We start from the raw sequence: 21,591 nt of genomic DNA on the forward strand, positions 1-21,591 counted from the left end.
AGAATCGACACCTCTGCCATCACCTGACGTCGCGTGCCTTCACCCTCTACGCGTGGAAGAAGCTTCAGTACCATCTCAAAAACATCCACCAGGCTTCCGGCGACCCAAAAACGTTGCGCTTACATCACTCGGAGCTTACGGCTTGGAAGACGACGGAAGCGGCACAGCGCATCCACAGACTTCGCACACAAGAGACACAGCCAGCGGGGCACGCCAGTAGCCTCACATAAAGTGTCCGAGAGAGACTGGGAACATAGCTGGACTCAACACGCAACATCAATACACAATCCCTCCCACAATGTCAGAAGTACGGAAGCGCGCAAATGGCAGCGCCAACGGCACCGCTGCGACCAAGAGCACCGCCGAAGACCACCCATACGAGAACATCTTCCTCTTCATCCCCAACTTGATCGGTCCGTCGCTCCTGCCCCTCCTCTTCCCAGACATCAGCTGACCCCTCACAGGCTACTCGCGCGTCGTTCTTGCCGTAGCTTCCCTCTACTACATGCCCCTCCACCCACGCACATGCTCGCTCCTCTATAGCGTGTCATGTCTGCTCGACGCCCTCGACGGGTACGCGGCCCGCCGGTTCGAGCAATCTACAAAGTTCGGTGCAGTTTTGGACATGGTAACGGATAGGTGCACTACAACATGTTTGCTTGTCTTCTTGGCGCAAGCATTCCCTCGATGGAGCATCGTCTTCCAGGGTCTCATTTCCTTGGATCTAGCCAGTCACTACATGCACATGTACGCGACGCTGAGCATGGGTGGCAGCGGCCAGAGCCATAAGAACGTGGACGAGAGCAGGAGCTGGATCTTGAAACAGTACTACTCCAACAACGTGCGTCATACTCTGCTGCTGCAATGCGTGGATGCTAACAACCCCACAGAAAGTGCTCTTCACCTTCTGCGCAATGAACGAAATCTTCTTCATCGCCCTTTACCTCCTCTCCTTCAGCTCGCCGCTCCTCTCGCCTACCCTGCTAGGTGACAAGCAGACCCCGTCGTCGATCCAGCCTGGCTCGCCAGCCGCCCCAAAGCCCTCCATGTTCTTCACCAGCCCCTGGTCAGCAGGCGCTATGGAGATGGCTCGCGCGAACAAGATGGACTCGACGCTGCCATGGATCCTGACATTGACCTCGGCGCCTGTCATGGCCATCAAGCAGTACATCAACATTGTCCAGATGGTCAAGGCGAGTCAGTGGCTCGCTGAGGGTGACAGGGAAGCCAGGCGGCTGGCCGGTCTGCCCAAGCCGCACAAGGAGTAAGTAGATGTGGTGAGAATCATGTATGGAACCACAAACAACCATAGCGGCGTTGGGCGGTATTTTGCAACACCTATCGCGCGATTAGCAGATAGCTTCGGGTTTAAAAGGGTGGGCTTACTTTGGGGATATGGGTCAGGACACGCCCGACCTATTTGATTCTGAGCGAACGCTCCCAGCGAGCTTTTCATGCAGGCCAACACGTGATATGTCTGGCATTCTCATACAGACATGGCTACAAAGATGGATGTCCAGGTTTCTTCCATTTTCTGCTTCGATTTCCGTTCACCATAATCTTGTAGTCATCCAAGCTTCCTTTCGCTTAGCGCCTTCCACTTCTCTTTCCTTCTCCATAGACACTCAAGCAGCCCAGTGCCGCACCCAGTAATACCAGATCTTGTAATTTCCATGACCCTTGTGCCCTTTCACACAACCTTGTCATTCCACATCCTTCAAATGCCGCCTGCGCCCTGCCCGCTCTTCTCCCTCCCCATCTGCAAAAACACCCCGACCAGAATCAACACCCAAAACACGGCCACAATCCCCACCGCTACCCCAATCTTCCCTTTTGTACTCTTGCCCCCACCTTTCCCCTCCGCAGAAACAGAACTAACCCTCCTCCGCTCACATACCGAACTCTGCGACACCCTCATCTCACCCATCTCCACATTCCGTCTGGCGCCGCGGGCACTATGGGGGCGCGGGGAATATATATCCTCGGCCAGACCCGGCGAAAGGGGTTTTTCGCCCGTTGCCCGCCCGGCCCTATAGGGCACAGGGTTGTTGGGAAGAAGGTGGCGCAACGTTTGCGGTTATGGGCGTTAGAGGCGTTGTTGGTAAGCCGGCTGTGGTTGTGTGGCGCGCCAATTTGTGAGCCGGAAAGACCCCTGAGTGGGTCGAACGTTGTGTGTTTGGAGGGTTTGGGAAGGAGGGGGCCGAAGGGGGGAGCGGTCTGGTGGGGGTGGGGATGTGTCATTTCAGTGGTGTAGGTGTGAGGTTTTTGGTATGATATGAGATTTTGGTGAGGTGCGAGGGCTCCGAGTGTTTTGCAAATTTTCGAATAGCCGGGTATACTCCAGTAAAAACAGGGGCGTTGAGAAGAATATCTGATTTTAGAAACGAGAGAGTAATACGTAGAAAGTGAAAGTGAAAGGGCGGAGGAAGAAAGTCGACAGTTAGCGGAGCGGACTGACCAATCATCCTCAGACAAAAATGTACTCTTTTGTCATTTATAATAATTTTAGCCAACACGTCTTGCCTGTGAGAAACTGTGATGAATGTTGGCATCTACCGCGCCTGTTTTCCTGCTCTGAGGTTGATGGGAAGGTATCAAGGGTGTACATATAAGCGGTAAAGTGGAAGACAGAAAGTCTTTGGCGGTTATATGGCAGAGGAGGAAGCTGGGTACAGCACACGAGCAAGTTACGGACTGCTTGCTGACGAGCGCGCCTCAGTCTTCAAGTAGCCAGGTAATCCTTTGTAGCAAGTTCAACAGCATACATTCATTTTCAGCGCCATCCCCTCGCACTCCTCTTCCTCGCCCCAGCCTTCCCTACCACCGGCCCCGGTCCAAAATCCGGCGTCCCACCAATACTCCCCAGAATATCCCCTACATAATTCGTAGCTTCAACCCCGCTCTTGAATGTCTCTTCCCACTCTCCCAGAATTCCCTCCACGACCTTGACACCAGCTAGATAAATATTCCTCACCGCCGGCGGAAACGCGCCCTGATTCTCCCAAAACAGGTTGGACGTCGCGGCCTGTCCTGGGTACGGCCGGTCCATGTCACTCGCCGTCCGCATGATGATGATGCGTGAGAAATCTACGAGTTTGGCGGCGTGGGCGCGGATCAAGGCTTCGAGCGTGGCGTTGTCTTCCTGTGCAGTGTTGCAATACACGCCCGTCCCGTTCGTCACGAGGTGCGTGTAATTGCTAAATGCTTCGCCGAGCAATCTGCCTGTGAAGTAATTGTCGCTCGTGGCTACGTCACATTCGACGACGCTGGGGGGCTGCGTGCCGGCTGCGTATATGCCGCTGGGAGTAGCGTATTTAGCGCGGTAGGCGATTGCTTCGGCGCTGTCGTTTAGGATGGCGGTTTTGGCGAAGGACACGGCGTGTTTGCGGAGGGCGTCATTGACTTCGAATACTTCGGTGCCGTAGATGCTCCTGGGGTATTCGTCGGGTGTCTTACTTCCTTGTGGCACGTATCCAGCTGAGAAGTTTGCGGGGAGTTCGCGGGGGTCGAATTCGTATTGCAGGGCTACTTGGACGGCATACCGTGCGAATGTGACGGAGGAGATGGTTGCGACTTCGGGGTTTATGCCACCGATTCCTGCGAGGAGGAAGTACGTTGATGTCAGGTCGAATTGGGGAGAGAGGACGAGCGAGGTTACTGTGACAGCGGCGTTTATCTCAGCCATGCCGGTAACAATTTGGCAGATTGATCCATCTGCGGTGCAGTGTATGGCGGGAAATTGGGGTGCTAGGCCGGGGATGGTGATATTTTGGGCAAGGATGTTGAATTCGGGGATGTTGAACCACGTCTTTTCTTCGCTTGCGAACATGCTGATTATGAAGACTTTTGGGGTGATTTTTTCTGTTGCTGGTTTGACTCTTTGTATGGTCGACCTAGACTCCACCGAGATAGGTGATGCAGTAACATAAGAGGAGAACAAAAGCCCGATGAGCGTCGTTCGAATGAGAGTGAACATTTTTTCTGCAGAGAGATATCGTATCTGGATGTCAACGGAAGACACTTGAGGTTAACCTCTGGAACTCACGATCAATTTATCATGCTGCAAGCTGGAAGCCCACCTTACATACCAGAGCATAGCTGTTGCCGATCACCCTTTCTTAGGGTTAGTCGCTTGGGAGCATGCGCGCTGACTTGCTGCAGATAAGACATAGCATGACTGTGGAAAATGATCCTTGGCTCCCGATTCGACGGTATTACATCGAGTGGGACTGCGTACGATATCGGAAGTCTCTATATCAAGGTTCCACAGCATGCTAGTGTAAGATGCGTATCGATATAGAGAATGAGTGTGTGTGAACTCCGCTGCGAGGCCATGTCAGGTATATAGATGCGATGCATCCGAACCTGACTCCTCACACAGGTGAGTCCGAAGATTCATTGTGCTCGGGTGCATTATCGCGTGCTGTTGCATCAAATGGCGCCACGGCTTGATCTCTTTCGAAGTGGATGTACAATTGAGGGGAGCATGAATGACGCAAGAATTCACGTTCATGTCGCGCATGGTCCCCGCGTATTGGATCGGCCAGATATAAAGAGAGTCGGTACATATTACGTCCGAGAAGATAGCCGTTCGCATGCGAGATAAAGTCAGCGGTGACGGCTGTAGAGGCTCTTGCGTACATGCGTACTCAAAGGTATTGCAAGATGTGTTGAATTGGGCTTGGGCGTGGCGCAAAGTAGACGTGGTAGATCTTCGTCATGTGTGTTCCACGGAAAGTGCGTACCGCATCGACGAACACCATCACAACGTGAACTCAACATTCTCGATAATCTCGTGATGCAAAGTGCTTTCGCCGGTGTCTGGCCGAAGGAAAATTCCTCATGTAGTTCTTGAAAAACACCCCACTACCCCACTTTTCTCACCAAGATTGGAGCAGCGTCGACTTGAGCGACTTCCACAAAGTTTGGAACCATGTCGTGCAAATTTTGGCAAACGGTATATAATGCAGCTACTTTTTCTTTCTTTCATCAATCAGACGATAGGAGCCTTGGCGCAATGGTAGCGCGTTGGTTTTCGGTTTGAAAACATAAACACCAAAGGTTGTGGGTTCGATCCCCATGGGCTTCGTTTTTTTGACTTTTCGTTGTTCGTTTGCACTGCGAAGTTGCTGGTTCTTTTTGCGGGTTTTTTTGACATTCTCATCATTCGTCATGCGCTAGTTCCCGATTAGTCGCTTATTGGACGGCCTGATCTTCAATTGTTGTGAGGCACTCGTTTTTTGTTCTTGTTCAATCCGACAGCGAAGCGCAGCATTGTTTAGATTACGAGGCCTTCTCAACGGTATTTGAGAGTCGTTCTTGCGTGTTTCGATCCAGTCATCGATGCGCCTTTGTTGGGTACTGGCAATGGACAACATCAACTCAAAGGAACAACTTCATTCGCTTTAATTGTAATGATCTTCGCATCACAATTTCCTGTTTTAAATTTCCATGCTTTGCCATACACGGGACCCCTAATTGACCATTGAAAATGACAAAGAGCAGGAGCACCCGCAGTGAGACTAGCGTCCGCCTCGCTCCCTCTTTTCTCTTACGTTATCCAACACCATCACCGAGCGATCCTTTAGTCAAAGTCTTTTCTGAGCACGTCTTCCCTGATGATGTCACTTTTCACACCTGTAGCATGTGCGTCCAGGTTATCCCGAAAATGGGAGATTATAGATGCTGGCGTTCCCTTACTTTCGACGACACCCTCAATACCAGTATACCAGCCGGACGACGCCGCACAGACAAAGACAACTGTTACAAAGAGTCAAGTGTTTCAGGTGCCTCTATCCATCGCTATGTACGGCCGCCCTGGCAGTAGCACTTGATCGAATGGTAAGTCTCACAGACAGCCACACAATCCGCCTGGGCATCCTGTCCTAGGGTGTCTAGGCATGTGTCCCGGATACCATCGATCATCTGAACGGCCTTTGACTTTGGATAGAAACCCTGTTCCAGGCTTTGTCCTTCCAAGTCTTTTCGTGATCAAAGCGAGGCTTCCAATCAGGGCTGCGCCCGTTCATCAGTAGTATTTACCGCCACGTTCAAAGCAAAGACACAAACCTCGTCTTGTCACTGCGCGGTATTCAGGTCTTAGCAATAGATACCATGTCGACGAATTGGGGTTCATCAAACGGATTCGAACTGAGGAACAAAAAGCAGAGCTCTGGCTGCACAACGCCAACTTTAGCCTTTTCGGAGACGACAGTAGTGGCGAACCACTCTCTGGTATTCGTGAACTCATCCGCCGGAGATGCGCTCAAGGACAATCCTACAGAGTGGAACAACCCGAGAAATGCCCGGAAATCCATTCAATTGGCAAAGTTCGAAGAAATGGAGAGTGACGATACTAGCAAGCTTCATGACATTCGTCATTCAAATCAACGGGACGATGTTGACAAGTGCGGCTGAGCAGATCAACGAAAGCTTTCGCGTCAGCGATGAGAATTTCCCACACTCATACTGGCCAGTACTGTCGTGGAATCTGGGAGGGGCAGCAGCTCCAATGGTCGGCCTGCCGCTCATGGAGAACTTTGGTGTGAGGAAGAGCTACATGGTATGGTATAACACGCATTAAGACTGCCTTGCGTTTGTGCTGAACATGCGCCAGGTGATTCACGCTGCCTTGATCATATTCATTGTCCCACAGGCTGCAGCATCAAACTTTGCTACACTTATCATTACACGCATCATTACTGGTGCCTGCTCTGGGGTTCTCTCAAACATCACATCTGGAATTGTGAGCGACATTTGGAGAGCGGGGCGAGCGAAGAGCTTTAGTACTTCACTTTACATCTGGTCACTGCTGGCTGGCTTAAGCATGGGGCCAGTGTTTGGCAGTGTTACTGTAAATTACACTACCTGGCGATGGTAAATTCTGCCTAGCAAGCTCATGCAACCTCCTGAACTAACCCACTATCAGGATATTTATCGCTCAAATCATCTTCTATACCGCGCTCTTGCCAGTCGTATTCTTCCTGTTACCCGAAGTCAGGCCCGAAGTTATCATCGCGCATTACGACCTCGCGACAAATCAGGAGACTGCACATGTCAAACATACTGCAACCAACTCTGACAATTCGCACAAAACTATCCAAGACATACTCGGGGAGACACTCATCCGGCCGACTCGAATGCTTTGCACCGAGGGCGTGGTACTCTCCTTTGGTCTCTGGTCAGCATTCTGCATTGGGATCGCATTCATGTTCACGCAATCCATCATGCAGGTCTATTCTGAGTTGTACGAGTGGAGTTTCTTTGAAACGGGTATCGTACAATCCGCAATAGTTATTGGAGAGCTGATCGGACTCATGGCATCGCTCCTCCAGGATCGACTATACTTTCGCTCGGCAAAGCATAATATTGAGACGCCTGGAAAACCAGTACCAGAAGCTCGTCTTTACCTTAGTATACCTGCATCCTTCTTTGGCCTCATGGGCGGCCTCTTCTTCTTTGCATGGACATCATACTCGAGCATACCGTGGATAGTCCCCAGCATTGCACTGTCTTTCGTGGGCTTCGGAATGTTCTGTAGTACTGCTGCACTCACGACATACGTTGTGGACGCGTATGCTAAATACGCAGCTAGCGCAATAGCTGGCATCGCTTTCCTTGAGAACTTCATGGCCGCGTTCTTACCATTGGCCACTCAAAGCATGTATCGAACACTCGGGTTTCAGTGGGCAAGTAGCTTACTAGGGTTTGTTGCCTTGGCATTGAGCTTCATCCCTCTGGTACTCCAAAAATTTGGCAGTAGGATTAGAGCGAAGAGCCCATTCATGAGTCAGGCAGGTTATGATAACTGAACGACACTGCGCATACATTCAGTCTAGACGTAGAACCTGGGTTTGATCAGCTATAAGCAGAAGACCTTTTGTTCACGAGTGAGTCGAAGTGTTCCTCTGATATTTGTGAACTTTAGATGTTCGAACTCAGGTCAGGGAAGTTTGGCGCTCCAGCAACACTTGGGCGCAAACGAGTTGCATAAAAAAGACTAGTGTACAGGAATCACATACACCAAGTATTGCCATCTTAGTGCGAGAACAAGAATGGCCTACGTTGAGAGCGGTCTGTCGCACCTGCGTCTTGCGCATCGACCTGCTGCGCTTACGTTTTCAGGCTAGGCATGCGAGGTTGACATCGGCATTCTCACCGCGCTCACTTCTACACGACTACTTCATTGACTCATTTAAATCAGAGCCTTCGCCTACGGTTGAATCAGATCCTCATCGTGTTATCTGGACTGTACCCGCTCCTCTCGCATTTACCCTTGCTGGAAAATCGAACCACTTCCGCCGCTGCCAAGATGTCCACTGAGCACCAAGGAATGCACCATGTCAGCGCTTCGGATGCACGAGACGCCGTGGAGCACATCCTTATCGGAAATGGCGTTCCAAGAGATAACGCTGTTATTGTTGCCAAATGTCTCGTCGAAGCTGATCTCCGGGGCGTGGACACGCACGGTATGAACAGGATACCTTCATATATGGCACGTATTAGAGAAGGTGTTCTTGATGCTGGCGTGTCTCCGACCCTGCGCCAGATTACTCCAGCGGTGGCTCAAGTTGATGGTCACAACGGCTTCGGGTTCCTTGCAGCAAGCAAGGGCATGGCTGCAGCTATCGACATGGCCCAGACCATTGGCATTGGCATGGTCTCTGTCAAGCACTCGAACCACTTCGGCATGTCGGCTTGGGTTGTCCAACAAGCACTTGATGCAAACATGATGAGCTTGGTATTTACCAATTCATCTCCTGCGCTGCCAGCTTGGGGAGGGAAGTCAAAGCTAATGGGCGTGTCTCCAATTGCTTGTGGGGCCCCGGCTGGGAAGAAAGGCCGACCGTTCATCATGGACATGGCACCGTCGGTCGCTGCACGTGGCAAGATATACAAAGCTTTGCGGAGAGGAGAGAAGATTCCTGAGGACTGGGCACTCGACAAGGAGGGTAGGCGGACCAGCGATCCAGCCTTGGCGCTTGAAGGTGTCATGCTTCCAATGGGCGGACCCAAAGGCTCCGCTATTGCGATTATGATGGATGTGTTTTCTGGAGTGCTATCCGGAAGCGCTTTCGCGGGGCATGTTACCAACCCTTACGACCCGTCCAGACCAGCAGACGTCGGCCACTTTCTTGTGGCAATCAAACCGGATCTCTTCATGAGCATTGAAGAGTTCAGGGAAAGAATGGACTACCTCTATGGACGCGTTGTTGGCTCAGAGAAAATGGCCGGTGTCGACCGCATATATTTTCCTGGAGAGATTGAGGACTTGAATAAGGAAAAGCGCCTAAGAGACGGGATACCGCTCGTGGATGCCGAGATTCAAGCGTTGAACAAGGAGGCTGAACGCGTTGGAGCCGCGCATATCAAATCCTTGCCGCCGACTGGGCCTCACAAGTCAAGATTATAAGCTAATAATGGTAAGCTTAATCCAATTCAGCGGAGTCTCTTCGGAGCCATAATCTACCACCGGTTGGGCCTCGCGCCTCGTAACGAGGTGATGTACGAGCGTTGTTGAACCCACCCACCCTGCTCCCGTCATTCTCGCGACGCCTCCACCAATGGACTGCACTGGCGGATCCCGACATTTAGCAGTCTGGGCTCATTCCTGAAAGCTTCGGTGGAGACGCAGCGTGCCATGGGGTTCGATGCGGGGTGTCACCAAGGACTAACAGCTGACAGAGGCCCGGTTTTGAGTGGTTGACACCACCGATGCTAAGCTCCACAATATGCAGCGACAAGGAAGCTTTACCCACCCAAGAGGAAGCTTTGCGCACCAAGCAGGCATCTTTGCCGCATCCCAAGCTCGCAAAGCTCCACGCGATGATCTTGGCATGCAACACTACTGCTTCTGATGGTGGTGCAGTCCAACCGTGGCGCAAAATTCTCGTGCTCGTCGGCTTTTGATCAGCGGCAACACTCCCAGAGACGGGAAAACCGGTGAAAAGCGGAACAGGCCATTTTCCTCTCCAATCAACAGAGCTAAATAACCAAGTGTCGTAAAGACGCACGAGTCAATGGTTGCTTGCTAGCAGTGAGCGCAGATGGGTCGTCGCTCGTACCGGGGGCAAGAGTCCGATGCGTTAGGTGATCTTTCCGCACTCAGTATCTCCGCATGCCATACCCCGCGGCTGGGGTCTCCAGAGTCGCACCGTTGTATAAAGTCTGTTCGCTCCTTGTTGTTGTGATTGCTACGCCTGCCTTGCTACTCCTGTCAGCACCGCAGTTGGCAACCTCTTTCATCTTAGATTCCTTCCTCCAAAATCTGCCCAACATGCACAACCCATGGAAAGCGAATCTCAAGGATACGCCCAAAGAGTCCCTTAACTGGCGTCTCTGGTTTGGCGTATTCGTCTTTGGTCTTATGGGTGCAGCTCGTGGAATCGATGAAGGCCTCATCGGTACTACAGCTGAACTTGAGCCTTTCAAAATCAAGTTTGGCCTAGAAGACCACAACAAATCGAAGCATGAAATAGCTGAACTACTTTCAAACATCACTTCCATGGTCCAGATGGGTTCAATTCTTGGAGCCGGTATTGCTTTCTTCCTCACAGACAAGATTGGCCGTCTTTGGGCTACACGTCAGCTGTGTCTTCTATGGGTTATAGGAATTGCAATTTTCCTCGCATCTTCTGCCACTGGAAACATTGGCATGATCTACGCCGGCCGATTTATTGCAGGTGTTGGCATCGGACAAACAACGGTTGTTGCACCCACATACCTCGCAGAGACAGCTCCAAGAGCTATTCGCGGTCTCTGTGTTTGTGCTTTCGCCGGATCCGTCTACCTGTGAGTAACTTTGTCTTGCACCATCTCGCACAAACTGACCGTGTACCAGTGGTATTATGCTTGCCTACTTCGCTTCCTGGGGTTCTTCAATCCACATTTCCGGCAAGACTGATGCACAATGGCTGGTTCCCAACAGCTTGCATTTGATGTTCGCTGGAGTCATTTTTATCCTTTCTTTCTTCGCAAAGGAGAGCCCACGTTGGCTCATCAAGGTCGGCCGCCATGAGGAGGCGCTCACGAATCTCTCGATTCTGCGTCAGCTTCCTGGTGACCATCCTTACATCCAATCTGAGATTATCGACATCAACGACCAGCTCAACCGCGAGCGTGAAGCCACCATGGGCACCACTTGGCTTGGACCAATCCGCGAGATGTTCACCAGCAAGGCCAACCTGTACCGCATCCAGCTCAGTCTGCTCTCACAGATCCTTGGACAGTGGTCGGGAGCGAACTCAATCACAATCTATGCACCTCAATATTTCGCCATGATGGGCACGACTGGTCAGAACGAGAAGCTTTTTGCTACTGCCATCTTTGGCGTTGTCAAGTTCATCAGTGCTATGATCTGTGCCTTCTTCTTGATCGATCTGATCGGCCGCAAACGCTCCCTCGCCACCGGTATCACCCTGCAACTGGTTGCTATGCTTTACATGGCCATCTTCCTACTCATCGACAACAAGATTTCCGATAAGTCGGTCCCGCAAACAGCTAGCCAGAAGCACGCTGCTATGGGCGCCATTGTCATGATCTACTTCTCCGGATTCGGTTGGGCCCTTGGCTGGAACAGTGTTCAGTACCTCATCAACTCCGAGATCTACCCGCTCAGACTCCGTGCTCTCGGTGGTTCAATTGCAATGACTTTCCACTTCGTCAACCAATACGGAAACTCCAAGGCGGTGCCGCTAATGTTCATCTCAATGACCACCGGTGGCACGATGCTGTTCTTCAGCTGTGTGACTGCAATTGGTCTTGGATGGGTCTATTTCTTCATGCCCGAGACCTCTGGCAAGAGTCTGGAATCTATGGACGAGATGTTCAACCTGCCCTGGTACCTCATTGGTCGCAAGGGTGCGGAACTTACAAGGGGCCAGGGCGGTATGTCCGAGGTGTTGGACAACGGTGGCGAAAAGGCAGTCGCAGTCCATATGGAGGAGCATCATGTCGAGACTCAGCACCAGAGGGCGGGAGAGAAAGTTTAAAGTTCGAGTTTACAAATACATGCGAAGCGCCAGCGCGTAACGCGATTTACGAATCAAACATGTTCAAACCACCAGGCCTAGCAAATGTTCGTTTCCGTGCTGCCATACAATTTCTAAACCAGGTCTTAGCCCGTCCATATCCTAATTTGTGTGCACTCGGATCAGGCTCTAGCTATTATCAAAGAACAGCTACTATTTTATGTGCAAGCCTGGATTGATTCCATAGCTAATTAGTATGGCGTTAACTTCCAAAAGTGCCTTAGGCAGAATGCTCAGCCCGCAACCCCGTAAAGGCTTGGTAGATACTACCTCTGAAGCATTGTCATTCATGATCGCAAAGCCCCTCAAATTTGCCTTGCATAACTTCTCGAGTGTGCGCCGAGAAGTTGAAGTAGCGAGACACTGGGTAGTGTTCCTAGTGTACCGCGACGGGGTCCCACTACATCGCTATAAGCTAATCGTGGTTCTGATATTGTGACTAAACTGGTAGCGACTTTTTGGGGCTTTTGGGAATTAATGTATTCATTTTAAATGCTTTCAAATTCGAGAACACCATACTGTTGCCATTCACATATGCCCACGTGCTCATCAAGATGAACTTGGCCTACGATCCCGTGTCTTACCCAGAGAGCGCACCAGTATCAAGAGCATCTACTCCTCAGCTACCTGGTCTAGAATATACACTGTCGGGGTTGGCTTTTGAAGACACACCACCCACTTCACCTGCAGCGTCTACACCACCGATGCTACCCGTACAAGCACCAGTACGTCTTGCCTTCCGTGATCGAGAATATAAAGCCGTAAGGGTCCGGCATAAACGTGTCATATTGACGTGCAAGACTATGAGCTATGGAGTCCTAGCGGGCGTCGCATATGTGATTTTCGGCGAAGGTCAAAAAGGAGCTGTCACGATCTTTGCCTGGCTCGTTCTGTTTGTGGTATGTGTTGGAAATTCACTTGATACACAATCTTCGACGTTATTTCCACTGATGAACCTACTAGATCATGGCAATTATCAATACAATATGGATGGCATCACAAGCTTCTCGCACGGAAGAGACATTGCCTGCTCAAGTTATGGTGTATGAGCCGCAAACAAACGCTCGTGAGCAGACAGTCGCTGCGACACTGATCATCCTTGGCTACATTTTTCTTGCTTATTGTCTGTACCAATACTTCAATGTACTGGTATTGACTATCGCTGCGGAATTCATTCTCGTCGTTGTAAGTTCATAGCCTTACAATAATGTATCATTGGATTTTATCTGACTTGTGAGATTTTAGTCTGCAATTGTTCTGATGAATACTTGATTAGTTGAGAGGGTATTTGGTAGTCACTACCAGTAGTTATGGACTACGGGTATGGCATTATCAAAGATCATCGAGTTCATATGTTGTAGAACAATGTTATCATTCATAATCGATACTAGCTTCCAAAACCGCCGCGATTGTGCGGAAGTGCGCAGTAATGATGAGAAAGAAAAGAGAGAAGAGTGGTCAGCCCTATGTACATAGGGCCATCTAACTGGAATAGTCAGACGCCGACTCCAAAGCACGCATAACCTTAGCCGAAGGACCGATATCACTGGCGGCAGCCGAGTAGAAGCCGTTTATAACGCAGGAGACAGGAGTGATACCCTCGTCATCGAAGTAGATGCCACGCAGGAATGCGTGAAGGGTCTTGGAGCCAAGTTTAGTCCGGCACTGCACTAACACAGAGTCGAAGTCATGGTCGATGAATGTATCACTGTGAAATCCATAGACCTCCGCCTCCTTTGCGGCACATGCAGCAAAAGCGCGGCAAACATCGTCCTTGGAAGACATGTAGTCCTCCAGGAGGATATTCAACTCCGAAAGAAACTCCGTCAAAGAGATGGTGCCAATGAAGGTGTGTTTTGCCTTATACAGCTCGCGCTCCGACACCTCCGAAGATGTTGGTGATATCGAAGAGGACTTGGAAGACCGACGAAAGGGCATGCTCCACTTAGGAGTGGATATAAACTCCTCGTATGGGGTAAGAGCCTTCTTGTAGAGAGATTTGTTAGCCAAAGATGTAGTGGCAGCGACCTGCTTCTCCTTCTTCATCAACTGTTGCGAAGGCTTCATTGGAGAAGCGGCAAGCATGGCCACCATGTCTTCGTGCAGGTGGCGAATAGTGGTGTCCCCAGCGCAGCCGTTCGGACGAGCCAGCAAGCCGGCCACGAAAGCATCATCCACGAATCCATCGTCGACGGCAAGGGGAGAATAATGCGGCTGCTTGAGGATATGCTTCTCGACAACAGGGTCTGCCGGAGCAATAGGCTGGTCGGTGAAATCAACCTGTGGGACTGCAGCAGTGTTGTTCGGCTTCGAAACCTTCTTCTCCTTACGCGACCGCTTGTTCCTCTCTTGCTGCGGCTCAATCAAGGGCGCGACATGTAGAGCGACCAGCTTCTCCCGCAGCTGGCGAGCAGACATGTCCTCGCCCGTACCATTTGGTAGCGCGAGGAAGCTTGCCAAGGAATTGGCCTCGGTCGACTTGACGTCAGCTTCGGTGCTATCCTCAGAGAAGTTAGAGACGTCCTCAGGCGTAGCGATTTCAGCGCTCACGGGAGTCTCCATGCTAGTCGTAGTCTCAAGAACTACATCACAAGGCGCAGGGGCGCCGTCGTTGAGTTTCGTCTCAGAGGTAGGTGCAGCTAGGTCGTTGACGGTGTTTGTGATCGAATCGATGAATGTCTCGATAGGAGCGACGACAAGCTTGCTCAAGATGCTTTGATCTTGATCAGCAACAGTCTCGTTGACCGGCTCGCCACCAAGGGTTGCGTGAGTGTCTTCCACAATGTCTTTGGTCTCGGAAACATCATCTTCAGTAGGCTCAACGACAGGCAAAGAAGCAGTGGCGCTCTTTGAGTCGGCTCCGATGGGAGTCTCCTTGGTAGAGACAATCATAGGTGCGCTGGCAACAATCTCCTCGATGTCTCCATCGTGTTCGTCGTGATCAGAGACGGAAATCGCAACATCTGAGGACTCTTCCTCCTCGAAGAAAGCGAGAGTTGTGTCTGGCAAAGGAGGTGTGTCTGAAAAAGGAACATGTGTGCTACTAGTCGGTGTGATGATCTGGTAGGTCGAAGAAGTTGGAGAGGGAGGAGTGACTGCGGAGCCCTGAGAGGAAGAACGAGACTTCTGAGATGAACGAGGCCGTGACGCGAATATGTCGACGCCAAGCATGCCCTTCATCGAATGATCCTTCTTCGGAGGAAGCGGGATGTGCTTCTTGGGCTTCGACTTGCGAATCACATCAGCCTTAACGACACCTTCGGCCATCTTCTTCTTCTGCAGCTTCTGAAGACGTGACAGCTTAGGCTTGCTGTCTTGAGAATCAGAGACAGATTCGTCCTCAGAAGCCGGAGTCATATTTGCAGCGGTGTCCGTATCTGAAGCTGGCTTGTCGGGAGAAAGCTGGGCCTCTTCAGTGTCCGAGGCATTCTTCGAGTCAATGGAGGACTCTTCCTCCGTAGTGGAGAGAGGCGCCTGGTCAACGATGGGTCGGCGAGTAAGCGTACCGGCCTTGGCCTTCTCAGCAACCTCCGCGGCCTTTGCCCTCTTGAGCTTGCTGTTCAGGGCTCGAAGCTTCTTCGCTCGTGCCTTCTGAGAAGCCTGCGGAGACACATCTGCCTTGTCCTTGATGTCGGTGTCCTTGGTGTTGATCTCCTGAGAGACTTCGTTGGTGGTGGTCGTGGCCTTCTTGTCGTTGTTGATGACCTTGGCCTTCTTGATGACAGTTGCCGAAGCAAGAGTGTAAAGTTCCTTAGCTGAGGACATCTTGTAAGGCTCTTGTGATTTGGGTGTCGTAATGTGAGACGGTTTGCTTGAAGTCTAATCGACGGTCAGAATCTGGTTGAGTGAGAAAGATTGACAAAAGCTCACCTTCGAGAGAGTTGCTGAGTTGGTGATAGGAAGATTCGAAATTGCCTGTGGTGGGTTGTAGTCGCAGGGAGCTAGAGGTCGGTGAGTTGATGATCTGAGCCGACTAGGGGTGAGTCGAAACGACCTTTGACACTGTAGGATTGTGTGAGTGGTGTGATTGTACGAGCTCGAGCTGGTAGCTGGTAGTTGGTTGGATTTTGGAAAGCTGTCAGTTTGTGGTAGAGCTGGTAGATCTAAATTGTGGGTAGAGAGTGTGGTGAGGAGAGGGCGTGGGGTCTTATATAGGGAGAGGAGAAGAAGCCGAGCAAGTGCAACCCATGGCAACGGAGTGTCAATGCGCAATCCGAGATAGGTAGAAGCGCCCGCATATAGGACAGTGATTCATTTTCTGTTGTTGACAGCAAACGCGGAGAGACATTGTGTCGTTTCACTCATCCCGTTAACCAAAAGGTCAAAGCTCTGCTAGCTGGAATACGAGAGGGTATTGCTCTGCGCGCTCTGTCTATAGGTTTTCGGAAATATGGAATGGACGGGATGGTACTGGGTTTGTTCGCCGTCACATTTCCACTTAATTCTGTAAGTCGACTAGATGGAATAGCAGTGAGTCTCGTTCAGCATATTGCCCTATAGAGACGCTGTATGAAACACTCAGAACGAGTTTTCTTTTGTTTTAGAGATCATGGGCACTTCATCTCGCGCCCTCCCAAATGCCTAGTTTGAACTGCTTGATCAAGCTCTTGCACCTTTGGGCTTTGCACGGTTGCGTTGAATTGTATAGACCGCGCTCGACATATATGAACGCTACGCATACAACATGTAAATAGAAGAGCGATATGGCCTTGAAATGGTCCTTGCCGGCAGACTGTGATTTGCTTTTACATCGACCCTGTTCTGAGATTCTCAGGAAGAAATTGTATGCTGATCGCAACCCTAGAGTGCATGGATCTCTAGTAATGAGAAGCAATTACTCATCCAGTGACTGTGCTCAGGATCTTGAAGCCTTCTACAAGTCCCTACTCTACATCCATCTGCAATCGCTTTAAAATAGCCAGGAGCTCTTCAAGTCCATTGTACGACCATCATGACTTTCGAATGTGCTATGTCGCAGCCACAAGCTAGTGTAACTCTCCTCTTAGGGAAAGCGGTCACTGCATTCTCACATAAGCATGAGCCACAGGTAGCAATCGCTTAGGCCTGAGGCTGAATTGCGTGTGCGTTCCTGTATCCAGGCTCACGGGTCGGCTCCGTGGTGATACGGCTGAGTCAGATGGTGCACACCTAGTAGTCGGTACACGCTGGAACCGAACGAATTTTTGCGATTCGTCGTGCGCGGTGAGGTTCCAGCTGTTGTCTGACCCGACATCGTTAATCTCTCCTGAGAATGGGGGCGGATCTCTGTGGGAGGCCAGCTGTGATGTGATGAGCGTCGTTTTGCAGACCTTTCGATATGGGCATCTGTTTCATGTTCTCAATTCGGGGGGTTGAGCCAAGTCATTGCCTGAATATTGCGTTCAGTGGTTGCAGTATAGGTCTGTCGTTGGGGCTGAAAACCCACGCGAACGCATGCACATGAAATGACAGGATCTGGTCGCAAGTTGGTCAATAAAGCTTGATCGTAAAATCCATGATTCAAGCATCCTCTAATCGAGAGGAGAGACAATCTGGGTTGGAAACATGGTAATATGGCAGAGAGACAATTATTGCTTTCCAGTATGCTACCAAATCTGCAGACGAGATGTGCCAAGCGACAACAGTCGAACTTGACTAACGGCGCCGAAGCTGAGAGCATGTCCACTTCGTTTCATATACATCGAAATCATCCCACAATACGCCCACAATGCAACCCACTATAAGACTCCGAATAAGCGGACCCCAAAACTCCAACGCTAACAGTTTGCGTTATTAGCGATGCTTTACACTACAGCTTCGAATGCTTCGATGACTCAGATGTGACGGAGCCGTGCTGTAGGATTCGTCTTCGAAAACCATCGGACTCTCTGCTCGAGTAAACATGGTGGCCGAGAACCCGCAAGTTTCGTCCATTGGAATAAGACTGGATAAGATGTGGCCGGAGACGTTCGGGAAGTACAGGCTCGAAGGAATCGATCAAGGATGACCAAGCTCAATCTCTCTCCTTCGCTCTTCTCGACTGAGGCCTCTTGAATGATTACTTCGCTGGCCAATGCTTGGTGGCCTATCGGCCGCGCGTCCGCGATCTTGCCATCGTTCCCAGGCCTGCTGCTCGCTCAGGCTGTCAGGTCGACTCTCCGCTCGATTGCGATTATGGCCGGCATAAACTTGTCCTAGCGTACCAACGAGCTCCTGGCTATACGCTTGTCGCTCCATCTGCTCTCTGTCTTCTGGCATGTCTATCCGGAAGGTTGTGCTGTGCGCATCAGGGCTTGGACGGGGGTCCGATTTCATAAGCAGCAAAGCCATCTGCTGATTTACAGGATCGTACTCCGCGATGGGTGCTTCCGGGGTCGCGGCGGGCGATCGAGTCGCGGTCGGGTACATGTTGTGCACGTAGTTTGTGTAATACGACTCATTCGACCATAGTTGCCGCGATCCTCCGTTCTCTGCAATCTTGACAATGCGGTGGTGTGTCCAGAGTAGCAGGGCGCCGTAAGTCAGGGTGGCTGTGGCACTGAGCACGGTGCCGCTGATGGCGGAGATCCCCCACATGTACGAATGTGAGGACAGGAAGTTGTAGGCTATCGATATGAGGCCGAAGGCGGAGGATGCGAGTGCAGGACTGGTGGCGCATTAGTATATGCCATGTTATCAAGATATGCGCGCATACAGGAAGACGCTTTCTGCTTGGAAGAGCTCATTGCGACACGCGAAACAGAGTAGCGCAGTGAATGAATATCCTGCGGTCAGAAAGGCAACAACAAATACGGATAGTATCGCCTGTCTGAACTTGAGTAGTGTTGGATCTTTGGCATAGAGTCCTGGCAGTATGAGATAGCTGCACGCGCGTTAGCTTCGTCCATTCCAAGGTCTTCACTGACCATAGCGCAACTCACCCTGCCAGAATCATCCATGACGAAGCGAGTGCTACGAGACGCCAATACCAGGGCGCCCGTCCTCTTCGTTCGTTGCGCTCATCGCCAATGTTCATGTAGCTCTTGTTGTTATTGTTGCGCATTGAGCTGTCGTTCGCGCCTGTGCTGCGGGGAGGCTTCGCGATTCAGGTGCCGGTGCCTGGCGTCTACCACGTCGAATCTCGCGGTGCCAGCAGGTAATGTAGATACACTCATGCAGCACAAAGGAGTGTGGATGAAACGAGCGACTTTGGCCAACAGATTCGAAGCTATTGACTGGCTCTATCTATGGAGTAACTGATGAGGCTCTCTATTCCTGGCAGGTGGGAATCAGCCTGACGCGCTGCAGATCGGTTCGGTACGTGGATTGCGTATATTAGCGCCAAGGTACGACAAGGCAGAAGGCTTCAGTTCCAGGCAATCTTAACAATGACAGAGAAGCGAGTGTTTGTAATTTCTACAAGTAGACTTGAACTGAATGCGGAAGAGACGGTCAGGTAAGAAAGCGAACGAGCGGTCTTAGCTGACCCGTCGAGAGAGCCGGGCGCCAATGTCCTCGTTCGTAAGTGCTGAGGCGGAGGATCCGACTCAGCCACGAGGTCCTGCTCAGATGTTACCCTGTACGCCAATCTTCGATACAGCATCGGCTTTCAGCACGAACTTGGAAAGGCGCGTTATGCCTTTTGCTCCATAGCAGTTGTTTCACGTTTCTGCCAAAATCTCTGCCTGTTCAAACCCTCTCATTTCTTCATTGTCGACCCATCGCGTTCCGAAAGGCACCCCCAGGTCTTCTACGCCCGTCAGCTCCTAACCACCCTTGTCCATGCTTTCACCAAAGTCTATGTTGCCGCTGACCATGCCACATCCCACATTTTACACAATCTCACCGGGGATCCACCGCTTCTTCGCAGATCCGCCTTGCCCGAGAGTGGTCGCCCCCAAAGTCCCCTTGAATGCTACTTGACTGTGGCTCGGTACCGTACAACATGACGTAGTGTGAGAGGCATACACGAAGGTTCGTGTTTGGCGTTCGGCCTTTGTCGCGAACGCCGCGCAAGGGTGAAGTACGAGATATGGGCCAATTTTCGCAGTGACACACGTTCCCCTTCACTCAAGAGTGTATTCGTGCGATTGTCAATACTTGCAGCAGTTGCAAGCTTCGTTTCGTGTTGTGTTACCTACGAGTGCCTTGCCATGGATCCGTGCAATGCACCGCCTCATCCTCAGGCCGTAGGCAAGCGGCACAGCGTTGATCGGCAGTATGCCTCCCACGTGTCGTTCTAGACTCTGGAACATCCTCGGGCTTGACTGACATTGCTTTGTTGTATGCTGTGGCAGTGTGACCAGTGCTTACAGACGGGCGCATCCAATTCAGACACGAAGTAGATAGAATCTTAAGACACAGGTCTGCAGCTGTTACCCTGAACACATTACCTGCTACAAGGTCCTTGTTTTTTTATGTTCTTGGTTTAGGCCTTCTGCATGGGCATACTCTTTCCTCATACCCTCGAGCCCGCTTTGTCTGTCCCTGCCTTTGCGCAGCCTATCGCCAACATGTATCCGCTGCTCAGAAGCGAACTGGACTACCCGCTAGAATCAAATTTTACGGTAACAGCGCATGCAGTGTAGCCCTGCTTCAGCACCCGGGAAATAAACTGTAAAAGCTAAGTTTCCTGTTGTCATAGTACAAAAGCACCGACGAGATGTATCGAGACGTTTTGTATGCATATGATCTCAAAATCTTGTTCCAAAACAGGTTTGGTTCGTTGTCCCGCACCAATGCACAATTTTACCCGAGCCAGAACCTAAGACCCACACCACAACGCCACAACACAGCAGACTTGCAGAAATGATGTAAACATCGAAGGCCTTGCTTTTCCTCTGCTGACATTGTATTCATAAATTGTCTAATTTCTAAATTCTCCACGAAATCACAAGATCTGCTCTCATGAGCACCGTCTCAGATCGTATAGTGGTCAGTATTTCTGCTTGTCATCGAGCAGAGACAATTCGCAGGAGGCCGGGGTTCGATTCCCCGTCTGAGAGACCTTTCAATTTCCTTTTTGCCGTTTATCTCTCAACTCGGGACATGGCTTGAGCTGGTGCCTACCGCGTGTGAGGCATCCAGCGTCAATTTTTGGGCTGATAAAATGCCTGGTTAATGAAATATAGCTGGAAATATCGCTCAAGGCTATCGGCATGAGGATTTGCAAGCTGTCTTGTATTTGGTGGGTGGTAGGTCTTTTGGATCAAGTGGTGAGTGGAGATGAAGTGCACTTTTTGCACTACCGAACAGAACAAGTTACAATAAAACAAGCATACTGGATGACAACCGTTGCTAAATGCACGTTTCCACAAAGGCTAGTCCAGGAGACGTGATGCTAGTTTGCACGAGATTGATGACATTGGTTTTGCCCCTGGGGTGTGCAGTGACTATGTATGCCTCGCCCACGCATTAACTCTACATATAGATTCGGCTTTGCTTTTCTCACGCCCGGTACTGACATACTCTTACCTGTGAAGTTAGCAAATCTCCTGCCTAAACATGTCTTGAAGTGTCAGTCAAACGCTCAGCTCCGGAAACTGTTTATTCGGTCGATATATGATGACCTTCAGCTCAGCACATCTAAAGTCAAATGTCCCGA

At 50.9% G+C, this 21,591-nt stretch overlaps 10 protein-coding genes and 2 non-coding genes across 12 annotated transcripts; 9 read left to right on the forward strand and 3 right to left on the reverse strand.

Annotated features, from left to right (window-relative positions):
• Positions 1-298: 298 nt before the first annotated feature.
• Positions 299-1,268, forward strand: SNOG_01968 (hypothetical protein; the record flags this gene model as incomplete). Its single annotated transcript, XM_001792538.1, has 3 exons — positions 299-413; positions 465-841; positions 891-1,268. 3 exons carry the CDS (start codon positions 299-301, stop codon positions 1,266-1,268), a joined length of 870 nt encoding a protein of 289 aa, XP_001792590.1.
• Positions 1,269-2,773: 1,505 nt separating this feature from the next.
• On the reverse strand, positions 2,774-3,829 carry SNOG_01969 (hypothetical protein; the record flags this gene model as incomplete). Its single annotated transcript, XM_001792539.1, has 1 exon — positions 2,774-3,829. One exon carries the CDS (start codon positions 3,827-3,829, stop codon positions 2,774-2,776), a length of 1,056 nt encoding a protein of 351 aa, XP_001792591.1.
• Positions 3,830-4,933: 1,104 nt separating this feature from the next.
• On the forward strand, positions 4,934-5,834 carry SNOG_01970 (hypothetical protein; the record flags this gene model as incomplete). The annotated part of the gene is made up of 3 exons (XM_001792540.1): positions 4,934-4,957; positions 5,193-5,224; positions 5,657-5,834. The coding sequence occupies 3 exons, from the start codon at positions 4,934-4,936 to the stop codon at positions 5,832-5,834; spliced, it is 234 nt and encodes a 77-aa protein (XP_001792592.1).
• On the forward strand, positions 5,004-5,089 carry SNOG_16640. Its single transcript is given in 2 exon segments — positions 5,004-5,039; positions 5,054-5,089. It is a non-coding gene; the product is annotated as a tRNA-Arg (tRNA).
• Positions 5,835-6,114: 280 nt separating the features above from the next.
• On the forward strand, positions 6,115-7,811 carry SNOG_01971 (hypothetical protein; the record flags this gene model as incomplete). The annotated part of the gene is made up of 4 exons (XM_001792541.1): positions 6,115-6,329; positions 6,409-6,562; positions 6,617-6,876; positions 6,929-7,811. 4 exons carry the CDS (start codon positions 6,115-6,117, stop codon positions 7,809-7,811), a joined length of 1,512 nt encoding a protein of 503 aa, XP_001792593.1.
• A 500-nt stretch (positions 7,812-8,311) lies between these two features.
• SNOG_01972 (hypothetical protein) lies at positions 8,312-9,412 on the forward strand (the record flags this gene model as incomplete). The annotated part of the gene is made up of 1 exon (XM_001792542.1): positions 8,312-9,412. The coding sequence occupies one exon, from the start codon at positions 8,312-8,314 to the stop codon at positions 9,410-9,412; it is 1,101 nt and encodes a 366-aa protein (XP_001792594.1).
• Positions 9,413-10,439: 1,027 nt separating this feature from the next.
• On the forward strand, positions 10,440-12,059 carry SNOG_01973 (hypothetical protein). Its single transcript, XM_001792543.1, has 2 exons — positions 10,440-10,789; positions 10,838-12,059. Exon 2 carries the CDS (start codon positions 10,848-10,850, stop codon positions 11,988-11,990), a length of 1,143 nt encoding a protein of 380 aa, XP_001792595.1. The 5' UTR covers positions 10,440-10,789; positions 10,838-10,847; the 3' UTR covers positions 11,991-12,059.
• Positions 12,060-12,583: 524 nt separating this feature from the next.
• Positions 12,584-13,337, forward strand: SNOG_01974 (hypothetical protein; the record flags this gene model as incomplete). The annotated part of the gene is made up of 4 exons (XM_001792544.1): positions 12,584-12,754; positions 12,830-12,928; positions 12,993-13,214; positions 13,311-13,337. 4 exons carry the CDS (start codon positions 12,584-12,586, stop codon positions 13,335-13,337), a joined length of 519 nt encoding a protein of 172 aa, XP_001792596.1.
• A 174-nt stretch (positions 13,338-13,511) lies between these two features.
• Positions 13,512-15,794, reverse strand: SNOG_01975 (hypothetical protein; the record flags this gene model as incomplete). Its single annotated transcript, XM_001792545.1, has 1 exon — positions 13,512-15,794. One exon carries the CDS (start codon positions 15,792-15,794, stop codon positions 13,512-13,514), a length of 2,283 nt encoding a protein of 760 aa, XP_001792597.1.
• A 2,211-nt stretch (positions 15,795-18,005) lies between these two features.
• On the reverse strand, positions 18,006-19,050 carry SNOG_01976 (hypothetical protein; the record flags this gene model as incomplete). Its single annotated transcript, XM_001792546.1, has 3 exons — positions 18,006-18,654; positions 18,703-18,870; positions 18,929-19,050. The coding sequence occupies 3 exons, from the start codon at positions 19,048-19,050 to the stop codon at positions 18,006-18,008; spliced, it is 939 nt and encodes a 312-aa protein (XP_001792598.1).
• A 1,450-nt stretch (positions 19,051-20,500) lies between these two features.
• SNOG_01977 (hypothetical protein) lies at positions 20,501-20,804 on the forward strand (the record flags this gene model as incomplete). The annotated part of the gene is made up of 2 exons (XM_001792547.1): positions 20,501-20,554; positions 20,703-20,804. 2 exons carry the CDS (start codon positions 20,501-20,503, stop codon positions 20,802-20,804), a joined length of 156 nt encoding a protein of 51 aa, XP_001792599.1.
• Positions 20,805-20,904: 100 nt separating this feature from the next.
• Positions 20,905-20,992, forward strand: SNOG_16641. Its single transcript is given in 2 exon segments — positions 20,905-20,941; positions 20,958-20,992. It is a non-coding gene; the product is annotated as a tRNA-Asp (tRNA).
• The last annotated feature ends 599 nt before the right edge of the window (positions 20,993-21,591 follow it).

The sequence above is a fragment of the Parastagonospora nodorum genome, assembly GCF_000146915.1.
Source record: "Parastagonospora nodorum SN15 chromosome Unknown scaffold_3, whole genome shotgun sequence".
NCBI lineage: Eukaryota > Fungi > Ascomycota > Dothideomycetes > Pleosporales > Phaeosphaeriaceae > Parastagonospora > Parastagonospora nodorum.

Coding starts and splice junctions, on each gene's coding strand:
- SNOG_01973 (XM_001792543.1), top strand. CDS start 10,848: ATGCTTGCCTACTTCGCTTCCTGGGGTTCTTCAATCCACATTTCCGGC.